The sequence below is a fragment of the Equus asinus genome, chromosome 20 (assembly GCF_041296235.1).
Source record: "Equus asinus isolate D_3611 breed Donkey chromosome 20, EquAss-T2T_v2, whole genome shotgun sequence".
Taxonomy (NCBI): domain Eukaryota; kingdom Metazoa; phylum Chordata; class Mammalia; order Perissodactyla; family Equidae; genus Equus; species Equus asinus.
This window is the reverse complement of record NC_091809.1, coordinates 89,625,968-89,650,427: the sequence shown is the minus strand read 5'-3', so window position 1 is coordinate 89,650,427 and position 24,460 is coordinate 89,625,968. Positions and strand designations below refer to the sequence as shown.

Genomic DNA, 24,460 nt, shown 5'->3' with positions numbered 1-24,460 from the left:
TTTTGAGAAAGATTAGCCCTGAGCTAACATCTGCTGCCAATCTTCCTCTTTTTGATGAGGAAGACTGACCCTGAGCTAACATCTGTGCCCATCTTCCTCTACGTTATATTTGGGACACCTGCCACAGCTTGGCTTGACAAGCAGTGTGTAGATCTGCCCCCAGAATCTGAACCAGTGAACATGGCCACCAAAGTGGAACGTGAAAGTTTAAATGCTATGCTACTGGACCAGCCTCCACTCTCTGTCTTTTGATTTGTGAGTTCAATTCATTTACATTTAGAGTGATTATTGATATATGAGGGCTTACTACTGCCATTTTGTCTTTTGTTTTCTGGCTGTTTTATATTTCCATTGTTTATTTCATTGTATTTCTGTCTACCATTTCAGTTTTGTGATTTTCTGTGATGTTTGTCTCAGTTCCCTCTTTATTTAAGCTTAGTGACTCTCCTTTGATTTTTTTTTTGTAGTTACCATGAGGTTTGTACAAAAGAATTCATAGATAAGATAGTGCTTCTTTCTTTTTTCTGCTGATAGCATCTTATCTCTATTAGTCTGTGCAGGTTCTACCCCTTTCCTCTTCCTCTTCTATGTTTTTGTTGTCACAAATTATTATTTCTGTATTGTGAGTTTGTCACCAAATTGAAGTGGTTATGGTTATTTTTGATGCTTTATTTCCGTTTAGCCTTGATGTTATAATTAAGCATTTATTAACTTGTTCTGATATAGAGGTGCAATTTTCAAATTCTGCTTATTCATCATCTTGCTCAAGGCTTTGTGTACCTTGCCTTTTTGTTTCAGGTAGGAGGGCTCCTCTCCACATTTCTTGTAAGACATATCTAGACAATGAACTTCCTCAGTTTTTGTTTGTTGGGGAACACTTTTATTTCTCCTTCATATCTGAAGGATAACTTTGCTAGATAGAATATTTTTGGCTGACTGTTTTTATCTTTCAATATTTTGAATATATCACTCCATTCCCTCCTAGTCTGTAAAGTTTCTGCTGAGAAATCAACTGATAGTCTGATGGGAGTTCCTTTGTGAGTTATTTTCTTCTCTCTGGGCACCTTTAATATTTTTCTTTGTCATTGACTTTTGACAGTTTTAGTATAATGTACCTTGGAGAAGGTCTTTTTGTGTTGTGATAATTAGGAGTTTTATTAGCTTTAAGTTCTTGTATATCCAGTTCCTTCCACAAGTTTGGGAAGTTCTCAGCTATTACTTCTTTGAATAAGCTCTCTGCTCCTTTCTGCATCTTTTCTCCTTCTGTGATACCCATTATCTTTGTGTTGCTTTTCTTCCTTGAGTCAGATATTTTTCTTGGACTTTCTTCACTTTTTAAAATCTTAGTTCTCTCTCCTCTTCCACCTGAATCATTTCTAGATTTCTATTTGATCTCACTAATTCTCTCTTCCTTTTGGTCTGCTTTATTTCCAATTCTTTCTACTTTATTTTTCATCTCATTAATTGTGTTTCACTACAGGATTTCTGTTTGGTTTCTTTTAGAGTTTCAATGTCTTTGGTGAAGTACTCCTTCTGTTCATTTTTATTCCTGAGCTCATTGAACTGTTTCTGAGTTTTATTGTAACTTCTTTAGCTTCTTCAGGACAGCTATTTTGAATTCTCTATCAGTTCACAATTTTCTGTGACTTCAAGTTCGGTCTTTGGAGAGTCATCATTTTCTTTCTGTGTTACCATGTTACTGTAGTTCTTCATAGTGCCTGATGAATTGTTCCTCTGCCAACACAGTTGTGGTGGTAAACAACTTTCCTATTTGGGTAAAGATTTTGTTATTTTGATTATGAGCTGCTTCTGATTGTAGTTGAGAGCCTACATGTTCTACCATCCACTGCCTCTGCCAGAGGCATCATTCAGTGCCTCCAAGGTTGCTGGCGCCTTCCTGCTTACAATGTCCCTGCAGTCATGGGTCTTGTGACTGGGATCACCTGGCTATGAGCATCTCTGCTGCTTCTGGGGTTGTCTGGGTCTCATGTTCCCCCACTGGTTCTCCATGGGCTTGGGTGCTGCTGTCCCATGCACCACGTGCATTGTTTCTCCTCCATTATCTGGGGGTGCTGACAGTACCACTGCCAGGGGAAGTTGGTTCATTGGTGTTGCTGCCACTGCCAGAAGCCCAGGGTCTTGTATGCAGCCCTTGCTGCTGGTAAGTGTTATGCTGGGTATGCTGCCACTGGGGGCTGCGTCATGGGTACTTCCATGTCTCCTGAAGCCTCAGGTCATAGGTTGATCACCTAGTTCCACTGCCTTCCAGAGGTCAAGTCCACCCACCTTCAGTTGTTAAATTTGAGGATTTTTTTCAGGCATTCTGGTGTGCTATTCAGGGAGTCCTTTGTTGATCAATGGATGCTCTACTGGTTGTAACATGGAGAGGAGAGACAAAGGGAACAATTAATTCCACCATGATGCTCCCTAATTTATACGAGTATTGATAAACATGAATATATAAAAATGTCCATATGGGTGTGCTATTAATACAGGATTGACTGAAGGAAATAGAATCTTTGCATTCATCTATATATTCACAACTTTACACTTAAATGAGAAAAGATAATAGAAAACTTTATGCCAGGGCCACAATGATGTAAATATTGTACCCCTATAAAATTTATTTTACTGAAACTTTATGTCTTGCTATTTCATTGGTCTTATGAGGTACACTATATGAAACAAGAAGAAACATCAATTATTTTTATTACAGGGATGTTATTGGGAATGCCATAAATTATAAAAATGTGTAATTTTTATTTGGACTCATGCAAAATAGCATGTCTCCCATCTCAGTATCAGGAATGTGGGGTCTCCCCAGAACAACTGGTTTTAATTAAGCTTATAGAAAACTTATAATTTAGAATTCTTTCTTTTTGTAGCCAAAATGGTTGAAGGAAAATTTGAAATACTGTGTTGTAATTTTTAAGAAACTTGTTATGAATTTCTCTGCAAATTTTGTAATTAGATTATATTTTCTTATTCATATTTTGCATAGGCCTTATTTCCACTAATTTCTCTTTTTATCCTATCTTATCGCCAGTATTTTTACCAATCTATGTCAATTCAACACTTAAATGAGTGGCGTGGAAAGTCAATAGACAATGAACAGTAAATAAAAACAGAGCTGAGTTGACTCTAAGATAACTTAGAGAAGCCCCCAAATAATGCTTGATTGGCAGGGAGGGTGACTTTGAGAAGATGAAGCCTCCTCTAGAAAACTGAGCAGTCTGGAATAGAAGAACAAAATATTTAAAAAACGGCAAAAAACTATCCTGGACATGATCAAAGTCTTTTGTTTATAATCATTGAGAATTATTTAAGAATAATGTAACATTAACATTGGCAATATGAAAAACAGTCCTCCTAATGTTATGGAAACCAAAGTGAATTCACTTCCTAGTGATTTAAATAAGACTCTCCACCAGAAGTAGTTGTCCCACAAAGTAGGGTTCTTTTGCAGCAAATAAGAGCCCACGTGGAATCATTTCCAAAGTCGTGGTGTTCCTGAACAAAGGAAAGCAGGGGCCTTTTATTTCAGGTGGGAAATGAAAAGGGATAGGTGGGTATTTGCTTGCACAGGCTCAGTCAGAAAACGTGCTTCCACATAAACTTCCAGTTAGGGTAATAAAGCCTAAGCTCCTCCAAGATGGAGATCTTTAGCATTTAAAATGAGTCAAATGTCATAGGCCTTGCTCTCCTGGTGGGGCTTGCTCTGGTTCAGGGTGGTTGGAGATTTCATCCCTTAAACAGTTAAATGCTTCCAAATCCACCTTTGAGTTCTTTGGGGCAATTAGTCCATGACAATAACTTTTTCATTCACAGTGTTCGCTCTCTATTTTATATACTGGGAATTATAAGAGTGTGTCCCCACCCCAATATAAATTATATTGAATGTTTTGTTTGTTTTGCTTCCTTAGGGCCCATTGTCCCCAGTAGCATGCCTCCTCTGTCTGAAAACTGCCCTTTCATTCCTTCCCAATTTATCAACATGGAACCTGTGGAAGTCAACTTAGTAGTACACTAACCCCAAAGAATCTTAATGATTCTAGAAGCCTTGAATTAAAAATATGAAGATACAAAAGTTCTCTAATCATATACAATTTTAAAAGTTTTATCATCTTATAGAGACATCAATTTATGCTGACATTCATAAAGTTCTTTTCTAGATATTCTGATTGCAATATTTAATAGTCCAATAAAAGTGTACTAGTCTCATGATTTTTAGTTTTTGCTTTCTGGTATCCTAAGGACATTATTCAGTTCACTTATTGAGTGACATTTGAAAGATATGGCTCTTGGACAATGATTAAGTATTCCATAAAAGAATTGCCAAACCAGACATGGACAATGAGAATGCTACACTGGACACTTGTAATAAGAAAAAAATATTCCAAGTCAATCTGAAATGTCTTGGACTAATGAATATGATAAATTTTGGCAACAAGTACTATCTTATTTGTGAACTGAGAAATAGAGAAAGACATTCTGAAGCAAGAAAAAAGAGTGCAGAACATGCGTACAAAGAAGACATGAAAAAAGAGAGGTCTGAGAAAATACAGGTATATTCTTGCATTTCTCTTGGATTCCTTGAGACAATAAGAATCATAACATTACTCTTTTTGATTACGATTGTTGCTTGCAGCCCAAACATTTGAAATGTGTTTCACTTTTTCTTTAAGTTTCAATTATTGCCATTGATTCCTTATAATAACCAACAATCTATGAAGTGCCCCTTTTCCTTAGTTTTTCTGCAATTAAGGACACATTGGATATTATATTGGGTAGATATCTGGAGAAATTAGAAAAGTGAATATCCTCTCTCCATTAGTTGCTTGTGATGTCCAGCTTAAGAATTCTACATAAGTCCTGCCTGAGCTCCTTGATCTTGAGTACATATACCATTGGGGTGCAGGCAGGAGGAATGATATTGGGTAGTACACTGAATAGAACAGGGATGAGGAGAACTATCATTTCTACACTATGGGTGATAGAAATGACAACGAGGACTGCGTAGAAGAAAAGGATTAAGATGAAGTGGGAAGTGCAAGAACTTAAGGGTTTGGATGGAGCTTCTGCTGAGTTCAGCTTTCGCACAGAGTATCAAAGCATACGACAAAATAATCAAACCCAGGTCACTTCCCATGGGGTATCCAGGCCAAAAATAGCTGGCAGATGCTGTTGATTTTCCTGTCATCACAAGATAGGCTAGTGACTCCAAGATTAGAGCACAGACAGTACTCAGTTTGGTTCTGGGAGCAGTAATGTCTCTGAGCAGTCAACACAGGCCCTGGGATGGTAGACAGACTGTTCCTGAGTACCATGTACACAGTCACTTTGACCATAAAAGATTCAGTAATTGTTGAAGGATAGCAGAAGCCTTGGCAAATGGCTAAATATCTATCTATAGCCATGAAGAGAAAGATACCTAACTCCATGACCACAAAATATGTGTTTCATACAACTGAGAAAAGCACTCAGGGAGACTGATGGCTTTAGTGTTAAACCATAAGATGGCCAGAATCTTGGGCATGATGGTGGTAGCTGGGCCCATGTCCACCACAGCCAGGATGCCCAGGAAATTGTACATAGGCAGGTGCAGGGTTGCTTCTTGATTGATGACAATCAGGATATGGATGTTGGCACTGAGAGCTAAGAAGTAGAGCAGAGCCAGGGGCAGGGAGAGCCAGTGCTGCCAGCTGTGAATGCCTGGCAATCCCCTCAGAATGAACTCAGAGACCTGGAACTTAGAGCTGTTGGAATCTCTGAGATCCTGCAACATCCTTCACTAAGAGGACTGATCTTCAAGGTTACAATTTTTAATAATCTTTCTGAAAATAGTTGAATAGGAGCAACCTGAGTTCATGATATTGAAGTGGGAGGATTCATCACCTTTATTTTTCTCATTCCATCACTAACATTATTCTATATTTCTAATGAAACAGGAACTGTGATAGCACCTACTTAGTTATGTTTTAACTTAGTTAATCATTACAAATACCATGAGGCAGGTCACATTATCTCCACCTTCACATAAATAAGGAGAGGGGCATTAGAGAAAATCAGGACCTTGGTCATTATCTTCCATCTTGTAAGTCATGGAGCTTGACAAGAGGAAAACACTCTGATTTCACAGGCTGGCCTCTTAAATTTCGTTTTTGGTTTTTCTTTAAATTTAGGTCATATTAGCTTATAACCTTGTGTAAATTTCAGATGTACAGTGTTATATTTCAGTTTCGGTATAGATTTCATTGTGTTCACCACTAATAGACTAATTTTTATCTGTCCCCGTACATATGTGCCTCTTTACTGCTTTTGTGCCCCTAACCACCTTGCTAATGGTTGACTTCTTTAGACACTAAAGATTAGAGATTTTCATGCATGGAAACATTTAGGTAAGAGTGTAGATAATAGAATATAAGAAAATAACTTTTTTTTGATTCAAGTACTTGAGAATTTGTGAAATACTTATGAATAGTACTTAATTTTCACTAAAATATGTGAACTAAGTTTGTACACCCTTTTTTTTTTAGTGAGGAAACTGATGTTGAAAAATGTTAATGATATGTCTAAAGCTCAGCTAGAATAAAAGAGAGAAATATGATTGGGAAATCTCAGTGTTCTTTGAGTCCAGTTGATTCTGGTTTTGAGTAACTTTCCCACACTTAGATATAGTTTTGCTTCTTGGAATGGTCCAGATAGCTACAATACAATGACTAAAGCAGACATGAAAAAAATAAAAACAATGAGTTTGATATAAATGTTTTGACACAAGTCCTGCTAAAATCAAATAATGTAATGTTAAGGCATTCTTGATTTAATCATTTATTAATACTTCAATATAAAAACTGAAAGCAGATTTTCATGATGTTTTACCAAATGTGTGCTTTCAATATTTAAAATATTAAGGATGTAATATAACAACACAAAGTTAATAATTTAGTGGTTCAAAATTATGAGGCAGTACCTATGTAGACTTGGTGGATGTATTCATCCTAACCAAGTAATGACTTTCCATTATACTTACAATATAACGAAGAAAAGTAAAGAAGTTATCTATTTATATGAATATATAAATTCTACTTAATATGTATTATTTTTATAAATTCTGAAGTTCAATCATTTACATTGGTAACTTGCTTTGTTTTCCAACTTTAATTTTGGAACTATTTCTCAAATGTCTTGCAATCTCTGATCATTAATTCATACTTAATAAAGAGTATTTAGAAAGTCGATTTGAAAGTCGATTTGAAAGTCTGGTGGTGAGTGAGTGTCATCAATTGGCAGGATTTACCTTTACTGTTCTGGTAGGGACCTCTTTCCTTCAATATAAGAAATCCTTATCCTTATAACCCTCAGTGTTTTGTAGGTCTTTTCTCAGGGTCCAGTTTTTCCAGAAAAGAATCCAACAATCTTCACCCTGGAGGAAAATATGATGGGTGGCCAGTGTTCTTGGTATTGAGTAGCAGAAGGAAAATAGGGATCTCACACTTAAATGTGAATATTGGATTCAACTCTCTCATATTTTATGATGCTTCATCCTTGGCCTTTATCACATATACGTCTTCATAGTATTTGCTAAAGTTTCTTTCCAGAATAAATTTTTAGTCATCATAACAGTGTAGTTAACATTGTTTAGGGTACTGGATAAATCAAAGATATCAAGTGGTTCCTTATTCAGTTTTTCTGCCTATATCCCTATTTTATCTTTATGTATTCAGACAAGAGAATGATAGAATAGATACTACAAAAAGTGCCCTGTTGAAAATAACAAAGCAACATAAGGCAAGCTATTTATAAAAGTGTTTTTCGAAAACATCTCTTGTATCATCATAAACTCTTAGAGTCATACAAGAGTAGACAGAAATAGAAACTAAGCAAAATTTTGGCAAAGTTTAGGAAATTTTTCAAAGAGTAAAAAACAAATGCTCTTATATACCTGAAGCAAGATTAGGATTCTGCCAGATCAGTGTTCCATTCCGTTACTGTTTGCTAATTCCTACTCATATCACACTACTAATTTTAGCTTTGTGATTTTGCAATCCCCTCTTCTATTTTGTGCCCACCTATGACCAAACTTAGCTTCAATCACCACCTTCTTCTTGAAGACTCTGCTTTCTCTCAGAGAGCATTTAGACCCACCCTTTAAATCGTCTTAATATGACGTAATTGGAAAAGTGGTAGTCTTCCTAGGTAAGAAATATATTTGTCCATTGATCAATATATATTTTTTAATTTTAACATCATGGTATTATAAAAATTTATTTATATCTTTGATTCAACCACAATTTAACCAAACCCTTAATATTTGAACATATTGTATTTATATTTGCAGTGTCTAGCAAGACATCATGCACATATTAGACATTATAAACGTTTTTGAGTGAATGAATAGATGAGGAGTAAATGAATCAAAGTTCATAATAGAGTTTAAGAATTGTTACACCATAGTCTAAATATTATTCTTTGGACAGCATAAGAAGAACCACTAGAAGAAACAGAACTATAATGTTTACCTCATAAATTAACAGAAAACTTAAATTCAGAAAAACAAAATTTACACATCATAAGTTAGAGAAAACAAAGAAAATCTCAAAAAAGGAGAAAGAAAAGGTGGAAGACAGAACAAATATTTTGGAAAGCATAATAAAGATTAATTAAAGGAACTACACTATTAATTGGTCTTATTTTACAGTGATTTCATATACTTGCATATATGAAATAAAATATATTGCATATTGAATACACATTTTATTGAATATAAAATAAAATATATTGAAATATAAGAAAATAGATTCTTGTAAACTCATATTATTCCTTTTTTATTATGCAAATTTCAAATATGAGATAAATATCATATTTATGTTCCTCATGATTCCTTTATGTACTTCTAGTGTTGATTAATAACATTGATTTTATTTTTACCTGAGAAGTTTAGCTCCCATCTTCAATATATTTGAAAAACTCTCAGTGAATGATCCCAGCTTATACCAAGTAATACAGTTATTAATCACAAATTGCATTACAAAAAAAATTTAAATTTTACAAAAATTTTTACAAAATTTTACCAAAAAATTACAAAAAAAATTAAAAATGATTTTGATACATTCTAGTTTAATTTTTTTGCAAGTAAAATGGATTCATATTATGCTGTGGGTAGGCAGGTATATTGTAGTAGTACCATTACAATACAAATGTGGTAACTTATAAAACGCAATTGTTATATTGCCTGTTGTGTATTCTTGTTTCCAAACTGCAAAGAAAATAAACCTGTTTCCTCACTAAACAGTCCTCAGTTTTACAACCTATGTTCTTCTCTCAATATGACAGTGGGTCCCTCCAATTAGGTTTGCTATCTAAAATGGATGAAAAACTGTCAAAAATAAATCTCTGTAGAACTGAAGCAAGGAAGTTAGACTCTCCTTCTGAGAACAAGTGGAGGACAGGTAAGAAGCAAGAGTGTGCTAACTGTGACCAAGAACTAATCTCTAGGTCTCCCCCCATTACTTCTTGTCATAGGGATGATTCACACCTGACTTCCACCACAAAAGAACCAATTATTCCTATTTGGTTAGAGAAATAACATAGGTATTCATAATTATGATGGACACTTATCCTGAATTGCAATCTGAGAATTGGGGAAATAAAAGTTTTAAAGAAAAACACAATGTTCTTTTTGCTGAGGAAGATTGTCCCTGAGCTAACATCTCAGGATGTAGGTCTGAGCTTGGGATTTGAACCCACAAACGCTGGGCTGCTGAAGTGGAATGCACAAACTTAGCCAGTATGCCACAGGGCAGGCCCCAAGAAAATCAATCTTTTACTGCATTTTTGCCTTCAAATGGGTACATGGAATCAAACCAGCATTTCTGATAGTATAACGATAAATTCATATAGACTCAGAAGTCCTCTCTTCAATTTATCTTAGTACTAGCAGCAACAACAACTCTATTATTAGTTTCACTTTAGTATATCCTTAATACCTTAGGTTCTGGATAACAAAACAATGAGCTAAATGCAGTCTGGTCCAGGTGTTCAGGGTCTTAGGCAAAAAAAATTATGATTCTATAATATATGTACATTCACTGTCCTCTTTCTCTGACCCCCTTGATATGTGTACTGTTGAACTAATTTTTAAAGGAAACATGTGCATTATATATCCCTAGGGTATATTGTACAACATCAGATGCTGGTGTTGCTGTGGGAATTCAGCTAACCCCTATCAGAGAAGGAAAATATTTCCATTCCTATCACTTATAAGATCATGCCCCCAAACAAAATAATTTCATAGTCATGCATGTATCTGTGTGCTTGTATGTGTACAAGATATATGGGGAATGAGAATGACCACAATCTAATTTTAATGAATACTAGGAATTTTAACATTTTTAAAAGGATTTATTTCTTTATGTGTAAAGTCTTCTAGGAGACAAGTTGGAAGCCATTACAATGTTTCAGAATGTTACAATCACTGTCACACACATTCATATGTTCTTTTATCATCTTAATTTTTCTGTCAAGTAAAGTTGAGGATTAATATTCTGGCACTGTAGAAATTCATACAAAGTTTAGGCTTATCATGGATATATCTTAAATTAGGAATATTTAGATGCCCAAATGATGAGATAATAATGAAGACGGTGATAAGATTGACAATTAATATTTTCAATATACTTTTGTTATACATGTTTTAGAAAAATGTTTGGATAATATCCTATTAAAACATAAATTGTCCCATTTTAATGACATTATACAATGAGCACTTTAAAGGAAGATTATTCAGCGATATTATCATTAGTTAAAAGTACATCGGATGTGTTTATATAATTTCTTTGATCCTTTTCCTAATCTTAGATATACATGTTCTTTCATATTGTAAGAAATGATGCAACAAATATTCATACAGAGAACAGTTTTAGCACAGTCTTTTTTCTACTTTATCATGTTTTGATCAAAATTCACATGCCATCAGATAATCATTTAACAATGTACAATCAAGTCACTTTAGTGCATGCACAATGCTGTGCAACCATGCTGTGCTACATAATTCCAGTACGTATCCATTGGCTCATAGGGAAACTCCATAACCATTAAGCAGTCACTGCTTTTGGAACTGTCCCGCCAGCCCTTGCCAACAACTAATTTTCCTTCTGATTCAATGGATTACCTATTCTGAAGATTCCATAAAATTGGAATCACGCGACACTTAATCTTTGGTTACTTTTTTCACTTAGCATGATGTTTTCAAAGTTCACTTCTGTAGGAGCGTATATCAGTACTTCATCCTTTTTACGGGTGAATAATAATCTCTTGTACATATATGTCTCAATTTGTTTATCCATGCAACAACTGATGGACATTTGGATCTCTTCCATTTTTTAGCTAACAATGGGTCTCTGAACATTTGTGTACAAGTTTTGTTGTTACACCTGAATTCAATTATTTTGATCATATTCTTAGGAGTTGAATTGCTAAGTCATATGCTAGTTTATTTTAACTTTTTGACTAATTACCAAACTGGTTTAAACAGCTCCGGTGTGATTTTAATACCCTTAAGCCATGTATGAGGACTCTAATGTGTTTCCAGAAAATTGCCAACATCTGCCAATTTTCTTTTTTAAATATCGTAGCATTTTTAGGTTATATAATGGTATCTTATTGTGGTTTTGATTTGAATTTAGTGATTTTCAACATCTTTTCATGTGCTTTTTGGGCATTGCCTGTGTTCTTTAGAGAAATGTATGTTCAAATTCTTGGCCCATTTTAAAAAGATATAAGACACATTGGAAGGCCAATAGAGAAATGGCAGAAATAATTCCTATCTGATCAGTAATTACATCAAAAGTATATGGATTAATCTTTCTAGTTATAAAGAAGAGATTGGCAGATATCTTCTCTAACCATCTCTATTCAGCATTGTCTGGACATTCTAGCCAGGGAATCTAGGTAAGAAAATGAAATGTATATTTCACTTGGGTTCCTTGAGACAATCGACAACACTGTGTTATTCTTTGGGATGAAGATTTTCTTGACAACTGAGATTTCAAATATAAGTTTCACCACTTTTTCTGAATTTTTTAATAGCCAGTGATTCCTTATACTAACTGAAAACTTGCTGCAGTGACAATGTTTCTTGATTCTTCTGCCATTTGCAAAACTTGCAAAATATAATGCATATATATGTGGAGATATTCCAAAAGTAAGTACCTTCTACATATTACTTGCCCTTGATGTCCAGCTTGAGAACTTTATATAAGCCCTGCCTGAGCTCCTTGTTCTTGAGTGCATACACCATGGGGTTGAGGGCAGGAGGAATGACATTGTGCAGAACATTGAGTAGAACTGGGATGAAGGGAACTGTCATTTCTGTACTGTGGGTGATGGAAATGACAATAAGGACTGTGTAGAAGAAAAAGATTAGGATGAGGTGGGAAGTGCAGGTATTTAGAGCCTTGGATGCAGCTTCTGCTGAGTTCAGCTTCAGCACAGAGCGAAGTATCAAAGCATATGACAAAATAATCAAACCCAGGTCACTTCCCATGAGTGTCCAGGCCAGAAACAGCTGGTAGATGCTGTTGATTTTACTGTCATCACAGGCTAGGCTAGTGACACCAAGAGTAGTGCACAGACAGTGATCAATTTGGTTCTGGGAGCAGTAATGTCTCTGAGCAGCAAAGACAGGCACTGGGATGGTAGACAGACTGTTCCTGAGTGCCATGAACATAGTTGCTTTGAGCACAAAAGATTCAGTAATTATTGAAGGATAACGTAGTGGTTGACAAATGGCTATATATCTATCTATAGCCATGCAAAGAAAGATCCCTGACTCCATGCCCACAAAACAATGTATGACATACATCTGAGCAAAGCACTCAGGGAGACTGATGGCTTTAGCATTAAACCATAAGATGGCCAGAATCTTGGGCATGATAGTGGTAGCCAGGCCCATGTCCACCACAGCCAGGATGCCAAGGAAATAGTACATAGGCTGGTGCAGGGTTGCTTCTTGATTGATGATGATCAGGATAAGGATGTTGGCACTGAGAGCTAAGAGGTAGAGCAGAGCCAGGGGCAGGGAGAGCCAGTGCTGCCAGCTGTGAATGCCTGGGAATCCCATCAGAATGAACTCAGAGACCTGGAACTTAGAGCTGTTGGAATCTCTGAGATCCTGGAACATCCTTCACTGAAAGGAAAGGTATTCAAACTTATTAATAATCTCTCTAACAGTACTTCAAAAGAAGTAACCCAAGTTCGTGATATTGAAGAGGGGAAATTATCATCTTTAAATATTCTCATCTCACTGCTAACATTATTGGACATTTCCAATGAAACAGGAACAGGAGTCACACATTCTGGATGTTAATTCAGTTAATCATCACAAAAACTCTGCAAGGCAGGTCACTATTTTCCATCTTATTGAGAAATAGAACATTAGAGAATATCAGGACCTTGGTTATTATCTTCTGTCTCTTAAGGCATAGAAACTGGACAGGAAGAAAGCTATCTGATATCCCAGCCTGGCCTCTTAGGTTTCATTTTGCTAAATCACTGTTTTCTTTAAAAACTTATTGTACAGAATAAGTGTAGAGATTTGTTTGCATGGAGACATTTAGGTAAGAGATTAGAGTATAGGATATGGAAAAGAAATCTTTTTATTCAGGGACTTGCAAATTTGTGAAATACCCATGAATATCATTTAATTTTAATTAAGGTTATGAGGTAAATTTGCACACCAATGTTTTAGTGAGGAAACTGCTGTCTAGTATTGCTAATGATCTGTTGAAAGCCAAGTAACTACAAGATGAAAATGTGGTTTAGGAATCTCAGTATTGTTTTAATCCAGTTGACTGTGGTTTTGAGTACATTTCCCCTACTTGGACACACTTTTTCCTTTTTGGAGCACTCCAGAGAGCCACACTATAAAGCCTAAAGCAGATGTTTGAAAAAATGAGTTTCAGGTAAATGTTTTAAAAATTAAATTAGTAAAATCAAATTGCTCTATCTAAGAAACTTCCTTGACTTAATCATGTATTCATTTTAAGGTAAAAACTGAAATAGATATTCATGGTTTGTTTCTACCAAATGTGTGCTATTTACTGTTTGTTTCCTTTCAATATTTCAAATATTAAGTACGTAGTATAAAAGCACTGATTTTTTGGAAAATATTGTGGTTTAAAATTATGGTTTCTACAGAAGTGCAATGTACATATAGACTTGGTGGATATATTCATCTTAATCCAAAGGCATTCCATAGTACTTAAAACATAATGAAGAAAGGTAAACTAAAGAAGATATGTATTTGTATAAATACCTCTATTCTGCTTCACATATATTATTTTAATAACCTCTGAATCTTATAGTTTATATTTATAACTCACTTTGTTCTTTCTCTTTAATTTTGGAACTATTTCTCAAATGTTTTGCGATCTTTGGCTCTTAATTCAGACTTAATAAAGAAGTCTTTAGAAAGCTGATTTGAACTGATATGATGAATGAGTCATATTAATTGGTAGGATTTACCTTTAGTGCTCTAGTAGGAACCTCTTTATTTCATTGTTGGCATCCTTACTTATTAGTATTTATAGATCTTTTCTCATGGACTTTCAATTTCTCCAAAAAGAATTCAGCATTCTCCATCAGGAGCAATATGTGACTGGCTGCCAGTGGTCTTGGCTTTGAGTAGTAGAAGGACACTGTGGGTCTTTCACTTCAATGTGAATATTGGGTTCAACCCTCTCATTTTTTATGATGCCTCCTCCTTGGTGTTCATCACACCTGATATATTTGCATTCATAATATTAGTTAAAATTTCTTCCCAGAGTAAATTTACAGGCATAATAAGAGAATGGTTAACATTGTTTAGAAGAGTGGAATAATCAGAGATATCAAGCTGTTCCTTATTCCATTTTTAGACCTACATCCCTGTTTAATATTTATGTGTCTGCAACAAAGGGTGACACTTAGATACTGTAAAAAGCAACTTTATAAATTTCAAAGTAACATATGAAGTGTTTAATAAGAGTGCTCTTCAAAGACCTCTCTTGTGTCATCACAAATTCTTAGAGCAAGGAAAAAAATAAGATGGCAGAAAAAACCAAAGATTGTGGATTGGGAAACAAAGATTAATTAGTTAAATTATACTACAAATTGGTCATAATTTACAGTTATATAAAAATTTATGCAATAAGGTATATACACATATATATGAACATTGAAGGGGAAGTGCCAAGAAAACAATAAATAAAGTATACACATGATGTTTTTGGAAATGGAAATCATATTAACATACCAAACGCATACTCCAGAATTTGAGAGGAAATATTACTATCAGACAAAATAGAGACCCAAACAATAAATGTTGGGTCATAACCTTTGAGAAATGGTAGACAACATGCTTGACACAGAACAATTTAAGCTGAATGTATCAAATTGTTTCATGTGCAGATCTGATACAGTTTCTGCAAGGAAATAGAAAATACTGAAAGTATCATTTTCAGTTAGTGTATGGTAGAAAATTTAAAAATGACAAATTCATTTCAATCAGTCACGACTTAGCTGATCTTCAATTTCCTGTTTTGAGGCACTGGAAGGGATTTAACCTCACGATTGCAAGGCTAACAAAAGCCCTGTAATTTGCAATATAAACAAAAAAAAATATTGGTTTATAAGAACCTGTTTCCTTACGTTCTAAAATTGCCATCAAGTTTCTTTCCCTCAGACTTATAAATTTGTATTCAATGTCTGCAAGCAACTTTGTTTTGCACACTTTTTTAGAAATTTTCATTAAAAACCAAAATTGTAAAAATTCATATATGTGTATATATACATATGTATTCACATGCATATGTAGTTGATTACTGTGGAAATATGATAGGCTTTGAAATGTATTATTGATAAATATCTGAGTAGTGTGTACAAATTGTCAGAGTGGTTGAACAAATAGGATCATTACTCATTTCTCTCTCTCAATACATTTGAACAGTCAACTCTGAATTCTTTGTGTGCATGCAGCAGAAGCAGGTAGAAAAATTAGGGAAAGCATAGATACCCATAAATTGTGACTAGTAATTATATCTCTGAGATTCCTTGTGCCGTAGTCTTAAGAACACATTTCCTAAATACGAAATCAATATCATGTTTCTGTTCTTCATGATTCTTTTTATACTTCTAGTGTTGATCACTAGCACTGGTTTTACTGTTATATGAGAATTTTAGGTCCCATTTTCAATATCTTTGCAAAGCTCTCAGTGAATGATCCCAGCTTATACCAAGTAATATAGTATTAATCACAAATTATACTAGCGTTTTTCCAAATCAAACTTAAAATGACTACAAAATGTTACAGTTTAATTTTTCTGCAAGGAAAATGGATTCATATTATGCTGTGGGTTGACAGGTATATTAAAATAGTAACATTAACATATGACTGTGGCTACTTATAAAATAGAAGTTTTTTTATCCTCTGTTGTCTCTTCTCATTTCTAAACTGCATAGAAAATAAATTTGTTTCCTCATTAGACATTCGTCAATTTTAAAACCCACGTTCTCCCCTCAATATAACAGTGGGTTCCTCCAAGTAGGTTTTGCTACCTAAAGTGGATGAAACACAGTCACAAATAAGCCTGTCTAGATCTGAAGCAATAAATTAGACTCTCATTCTTAGGAACAAGAGGAGGGCAGGAAGAGGTAAGAGTGTGCTGACTATGATAGAGAACTGTTCTCTAGCTCTTCCCTCATTATTCTTGTCATGTGGGTGATTCATACCTGACTTCCACCACAACAGAACCATTGATTCCTATTTGGTTAGGAAAATAACAAAGATATTCATAATCATGATGGATAGTTATCCTGAATTGCAATCTGAGAATTTTGGAAATAAACACTTTCAAGAAAACCCAACATTTTACAGCATTTTTGCCGGCAAAAGGTTAGATGGAATCAAACCAGTTTCCGATAGTATAGTGGTCAGTTCATATATACTTAAAAGCCTCCCTCCAATTCATCTTAGTACTAGCAACAACAACAATCTTATCATTAGTTTCACTTTGGTATGTCCTTAATACCTTAGTTTCTGAATAGCAAAACGAGTTGAATGCAATCTGGTCCAGGTGTTCAGGGTATTGAGCAACAATATCATGCTTTTACAATATGTATACACTCACTGCTCTGTCCCTCTGAATCCCTTGATATCTGTACTATTGAACTAATTCCTTAAAAAAATATGTGTTATATATCTCAAGGGAATATTATACAACAGTAGACACAGGTGCTGCTACGGGAATTCAGCTAATCCCTATCAGAGAAGGAAATTATTGGAAGCTTTGTATTCCTACTACCTATAAGATGATCCAGCAATGAAAATGAACACAATGCAATTTTAATGAATAATAGCAATTTATAACACTTTTACAGGGTTTTGTTTCTTTGTGTGTAACACCCTTTAGGACACAAGTTGGAGGCGCTTACAATGTTTCAGAATCTTTCAATCACTCTCACACACATTCATGTGTTCTTTTACTGGATTATTTTTTATTTCAAGCAAGGATGATGGTGAATGTTATGGAATTATAGAGTTTCATCAAAAGTTCAGGCTTACTATGTGTGCATATTAAGTTAAGAATATTTAGGTGTCCAAATTATGATTTAGTAATGAGGATAGTCATAATAGGAATAATGATAATAAAACACAATAAATGATTCTAGTTTTACATTCCTTTGACTAGGTAATAAAAGTAATGCCTACGTATTTTTATTAATTGGAAAAAGAAAAATCAACTTTGAAGGAGAGAATTTGAACTCTTGAATTAAAAGAAATAATCTCTGATTCTTTCCTTTTCCTTGAGGAAGATTAGCCCTGAGCTAACATCTGTTCCTCTATTTTGTATGTGGGATGCCTCCACAGCAAGGTGGACAAGTGGAGCAGTTCTGCGACCCGAGTCCGAACCTGCGAACACAGGCCGCCCCAGTAGAGGGTGAAGAAATTTAACCACTCAGCCACAGGGCCAGCCCCCTAATTCCTTTCTTTCTCTTTTTTTGTTTTTGTAATTTACTTATTTTATTTTTACGAGGAAGATTAGCTCTGAGTTAACATCTGTACCAATCTTCCTCTACTTTGTGGGATGCCTCCACAGCATGCTGATGGGTGGAGAACCCTGGGCTGCCAAAGCGGAGTGCACAGAACTCCAACTCCTCAGCCACGGGAGGAGGCTGCAATTCATTTCTTAGTATACATTTGCTATATATGTTTTTGAGGAAATATTTGTATAGTACAATATTAAAACATAATTTCTGGAATTTTCCATTGATTATATATTAAGCACACTGAAAACAGAATTAATTGGTGATATTACGATTAAATAAAAGTGCATCATAAGTATTCACACATCTTTACACATTACATTTATTTTCCTAGACATATATTCTTAGACGTATATGTTTGATAGGAAATGAGACAAGTATATATTTAGAGAATGCTTATAGTACAGTGTTTTTCACCTTATCATTTTTTTAAGATGAAATTCATATTACATAAAATTAATGATTTTATTCTTCGAAATGTAAATTGAGTGGCTTTAGTATATTCACAGTGCTGTGCAACCATCAACACTATATAATTCCAGAAAATTTTCATTAACTCAAAAGGAAATTCCATAGCCATTAATCAGTCACCACATTTTGCTCTGTCTCTCCAGCACCTGACAATAACTAATTTGTTTTTTAATTGGGGCAGCATTGGTTTACAACATTATATAAATGTTAGGTGTACATCATTATATTTCAATTTCTGTGTAGACTGAAGCATGTTCACCACCCAGAGACTAATTGCCACCAATTACCTTACAGATGTGCCTTATTACCCCTTTTGGCCTCCTCCTTCCCCCTTTCCCCTGTGGTAACCACCAGTCTAAACTCTGTATCTATGTGTTTGTTTTTTGTTATTTTGTTGCTTTTATATTCCATTTATGAGTGAAATCATATGGTACTTGGCTTCCTCTGTCTGACTTATTTTGCTTAGCATAATACCCTCAAGGTCGGTTCATGTTGTCACAAATGGCAAGATTTCACATTTTTTATGGCTGAGTAGTACTCCATTGTGTATACATATATATACACACCACCTTTGTAAGCATCCATCCATTGATGGGCACTGAGGATGTCTCTAGGTCTTGGCTGTGAATAATGCTCAATGAACATCGGATGCAAATATCTTTACACATTCATGTTTTCTTATTCTTTGGCTAAATACCCATAAGTGAAATGGCTAGTCTGAATGGTAGTTCTTAATTTTTTGAGGAATCTCCATACTGTTTTCTATAGCGGCTGCACCAGTTTACATTACCACCATCAGTGTATGAGGGTTCCCTTTTCTCTCCAACACTTGTTATTTTTTGTCTGTTAACTATACCATTTTGACAGACATGAAGTAATATCTCACTAAAGTTTTAACTTGCACTTACCTAACAGTTAGTGATGTTGAGCATCTTTGCATGTGCCTATTGGCCATCTGCATATCTTCTTTGGAAAAATGCCTTTTCAGATCCTTTGACCATTTTTTAACTGGGTTTGTTTTTTTGATGTTGAGTTGCACAAATTATTTATATATTTTGGATGTTAACCCCTTATCAGATATATGGTTTGCAAATATCTTCTCCCAATTGTTAGGTTGTCTTTTTGTTTTGTTGATGGTTTCCTTTGCTGTGCAGAGGAGTTTTGGTTTGATGTAGTCCCATTTGTTTATTTTTTCTTCAGTTTCCCTTGCTTGGTGAGACATGCTATTCAAAAAGAAACTGCTAAGACCGATGTCAGAGTGTACTGCCTGTGTTCTATTCTAGAAGTTTTGTGGCTTCATACCGTACATTCAAGTCTTGAATCCATTTTGAGTTGATTTTTTTTATCATATGAGATAATGGCCTACTTTCATTCTTTTGCATGTGGCTCTCCAGTTTTCCCAACACCATCTATTGAAAAGACTTTCCTTTCTCCATTATATTCTTAGCTCACTTGTCAAAATTAGGTGTCCATAGATGTGTGAGTTTATTTCTAGGCTCTGTGTACTGTTCCAATGATATGTGTGTCTATTATTGTGCCCGTACCATGCTGTTGTGATTACTATAGCTTTGCAGTATATTTTGAAATCAGGGAGTGTGATAACTGCAACTTCATTTTTTCTTCTCAGAATTGCTTTAGCTGTTCGGGGTCTTTTGTTTCTGCATAAATTTTAGAATTTTTTGTTCTATTTCTGTGAAAAACGTCATCAGAACTTTGATATAGATTGCATTGAATCTGTAGATTTCTTAAGGAATTATGGACATTTTGGCTATGTTAATTTTTCCAATCCATGAGCACGGAATATCTTTCCATTTCTTTGTGTGTTCCTCGATTTCTTTCAATAATGTTTTATAGTTTTCAACAAAAAGGTCTTTCACTTCTTTCATTAAGTTTATTCCTAAGTATTTAATTCTTTTTGTTGCAATTGGAAATGGGATTGTATTCTTAATTTCTCTTTCTGCTACTTTGGTTTTATTATAAAGACAAATGATTTTTGTGTGTTAGTTTTGTATCCTGCAGCTTTACTGTATTCGTTTATTATTTCTCTTAGTTTTTTGGTGGATTCTTTAGGGTTTTCTACATATAAAATAATCTCATCTGCTAATAGAGACAGTTTTATTTCTTTTCCAATTTGGATCCTTTTTATTTCTTTTTCTTGACTGCTTGCTCTGGATAGGACTTCCAATACCGTGTTCAATAAGAGCGGTGAAGGTGAGCACCCTTGTATTCTTATCTGATTCCTGTTCTTAAAGGAATAACTTTCAGTTTTTCACCTTTGAATATGATGTTAGCTATGGGTTTGTCATACTTGGTCTTTATTATGTTGAGGTACTTTGTCTATTGGCCCTTTTATTCAGAGGTTTTTTTTTTTATCATAAATGTATGTTGTATCTTGTTGAATACTTTCTCTGAATCTATTGAGATGATCATGTGATTTTTATTCTTTATTTTTTTAAATGTGGTGTATTATGTTGATTGATTTGTGGGTGTTGAACCATTCTTACATCCATGAACTAAACTCACTTGATCATCACGTGTAATTTTTTTTTTTTAAGATTTTACTTTTCCTTTTTCTCCCCAAAGCCCCCTGGTACCTAGTTTCTCTTTATCTTTAATTCCTGACATTTTAATTATAATACGTCTTGGTGTGGGCCTCTTTGCATTCATCTTTTTTGGTGCTCTCTCTGTTTCCTGTACTTGGATGTCTGTTTCCCACCTTAGGTCAAGGAAGTTTTCAGCTAATATTTCTTCAAATAGATTCTCTTCTCCTTTATCTCTCTATTCTCCTTCTGGGACACTTATAGTACAGATGTTAGTACACTTGATGTTGTCCCACAGGTCCCTTTGACTGTCCTCATTCTTTTTATTCTTTTTTCTTTTTTCTGTACAGCTTAGTTGATTTTCTGAACTCTTTCATTCAGATTATAGATCCATTCTTCTGTGTTTTATTCTCTGTTGAGTCCCTCTAGTGAAATTTTCATTTCCATTATTGTATTCTTCATTTCTGATCATTTCTTTTTATATTTTACAACTCTTTGTTGAAGTTCTCACAGTGTTCATCTATTCTTCTCCCAGATCAGTGAGTATCCTTAGGACTACTGTTTTTTACTCTGTAACAGGAAGATTGTTTATCTTCAGTTTGGTTCATTTTCCAAGGATTTCCCTTGTTTTTTTACTTGGAAAATATTCATTTGTCTTCTCATTTTATCTGCTTCTCTGGCCTATATCTATGTATTAGGTAGATTACTTACTTGACTTGATCTTGTAAATGTGATCTTATGTAAGAGATGTCTTATGGGGTCCAGCAATGTGCTTACCTCTTGTCACCTGTTCCAAATATTCCAGAAGTATCCCCTGTATGGACTATATGTGCCCTTCTATTGTGGTGGGGTTGCTCTTACTGCAAGTGCATGGATAGACTAGGATGGCCTTCAGGCCAGCTGATTGTAAGACTTGGCCATGTGTGGCAGCTATGGTTGCTTTATTTAGCAGGATAAGCCCCACAAAGCTGATTGTGAAGTCTAATAGCACACAAATACTGCTGCTTTTTGTTGAGCTAGTCAGGCACCCACTGTGCCTGGTTGCCAGGCTCAGGCACTCACAATTGCTCAGACCTCCAGTTCATCTCTTTGTAGAGCACAGCTGTTGTTGGTTCTCTCCCCTGAGTGCAGATGGGTGGGGCTGGCCCCCAGTGTAGCAGCACACAATCGTTTCAGGCATTGGAATGCAGGGCAGATCCCTCATGTGGCTTTTTGAGAGGGCTAGGGGCACAAGTCCATTTTGGCTGACACACCCCACCACACACAGGCCCACACATTCCACCCACTCAGGGCCACACATATGTCCACCTCACTGAGGTGGACCCACTCACTCCACTGTAGAGATGCCACACACCTCACCTACATGGACCCACAAGTTCATCACAGGTGTCTTCATGGGTGAAGCCAGTCTCTGAGGTGGACTGCTTGCCCTGGATCCTCTTGATTAAGTCTGTACTCTAGTTGGCTGCCAGGCTTCTGTACTGACAGGCCAGAAGAAGGAATCCAATGATGGCCTCCAGCCTCTGTGTCAATGGGACTGCATTAGGTCACAATAATGGCTTCCAACAGTGTCTCTGTCCCTGGGGAGGTGAACTCAGCCATCTCTAGCTTCTCTGAGACACGTTCAAAGTTTAGCAGGTGAGTTTCTTTTACCACGAAACTATGCACCTTTTTCCTGATATTTTTGTATTGGTGTCCAGCAGGGGTGAATCTGTGCATGGGCTCTTAAAGAGTAGGCACTTCTTTCTCTCAAGTTCCATAGTTTTTCTGGTGGTATTCTCCTTTGCTTTTCAAGGCTAGCAAAGCCAGGTATTATGGGATCTCATCTTGGTTGTGCTGAATCCAAAGGATAAGATGACTTTTGTGACATAGATCCTCTACTCAGATCCCATTGTTCATCTGGGAAAATCTTTGTAGCTTTGAGATTGCTCCTGGCTGTAAAGTGCCACAGCTAGGATGTATTTTTTTCTCCAGCAGAGGTATATTTCTTCCTCTTCCACCCCTGTCAGTGTTGTTCCTTGTTGAAGGGTTCTTTTTATCCAGTTTCCAAATCTCTCTCAGAGGCAATCTTTCCACAGGTAGTTGTAGATTTGTTATATCCCTGGAAGGAGGTGAGTTCAGAGTCCTCTTATGCTACCATCTTCCAAGAACCATTAATTTGCTTTCAGATTCAGTGGACTTACTTATTCTGGACATTCCATATAAATGGAATCATACAACATGGAGCCTTTTGTGTCTGGCTGTTTTCATTTAGCATAATTTTTTCAAAGTTTATCTGTCTAACAGCATGTATCAGTACTTCTCCCTTCTCATGGGTTATTAATAATTCCTTGTATCAATATATCAGCTCATCATCTCAACATCTCAACATCAGCTCAACGGCTGATGGATATTTGGGTTATTTTAATTTTTTGGTTAATAATGCCACTATGAATATCATGTGCAGGTTTTCATTGTAAGATCTGTTTGCAATTATTTTGGGTATTTACTTAGGAGTTGAACTCCTGAGTCAATTGATAATTGCATTTAACTTTTGGTCTATTTATCAGTACTGTTTTCCACAGATCCTTTATGATTTTACATTCCTACCAGAAAAGTACAAGGATTCCAGTGTATTCACAAAATCACCAATAATTTCAAATTTCTTTTTATAAAAAATATAGTAACCATTTTAGGGAACATCGAGGTGTCTTATTGTGGTTTTGGTTTGAGTTTGTCTAATGACTGATTATGTTGACCATCATTTCGTGGTTTTTTTGGCCATTATACATTTTTGTTAGAGAAATGTTTATTTAAGTCCTTTGTCCATTTGAAACATATAAGGCTTATTAGAAGGCAAATAGACAAACAACAGGAGTAAGTTCTCTGCTATCAGTAAATACATCAATCTACATGAATTAAACTCATCAATTAAAAGGAAATTTTCTGTTTTGGGTATGAACCTTCCAGTACGAAAAATATGGAATAAAAATTATGGTGTGCCATGTTGAAAATCTTACTAAAATTTATAACAAATAAAGAAAAGAAATTGGCAGATATTTATTCTACTGCCTCTATTTGACGGAATCTAGAAGTTCTGGCAATGGCAACTAGGTAAGAAAATGAAATGTGTTTCACTTGTCTTTCTCTTGGATTCCTAGAGACAATCAGCATCATTGTACTGTTCTTTCGAATGAAGATCTTTCTTGATCATCAAGAATTCAAATATTACTTTCATCACTTTTTCTTGAAGTTTCATTAAATGTGACTGATTTCTTATAGTAACTGAAAAGTGCCTGTGTTTTGTAATTCTACAGCTTTCTGGAAATCTTGGAGAATATAATGGGTATATATGTGGGGAAATTACAAAAGTGAGCACCTTCTCCATG

At 35.2% G+C, this 24,460-nt stretch overlaps 1 protein-coding gene and 1 pseudogene across 1 annotated transcript; both read right to left on the bottom strand.

Annotated features, from left to right (window-relative positions):
* Window positions 1-4,830: 4,830 nt before the first annotated feature.
* LOC106828917 (putative olfactory receptor 56B2) lies at window positions 4,831-5,785 on the bottom strand (annotated as a pseudogene).
* Window positions 5,786-12,220: 6,435 nt separating this feature from the next.
* On the bottom strand, window positions 12,221-16,425 carry LOC106828918 (putative olfactory receptor 56B2). Its single transcript, XM_014837733.2, has 2 exons — window positions 16,418-16,425; window positions 12,221-13,181 (listed from the first exon to the last, which is right to left on the bottom strand). Exons 1-2 carry the CDS (start codon window positions 16,423-16,425, stop codon window positions 12,221-12,223), a joined length of 969 nt encoding a protein of 322 aa, XP_014693219.1.
* Window positions 16,426-24,460: the final 8,035 nt, after the last annotated feature.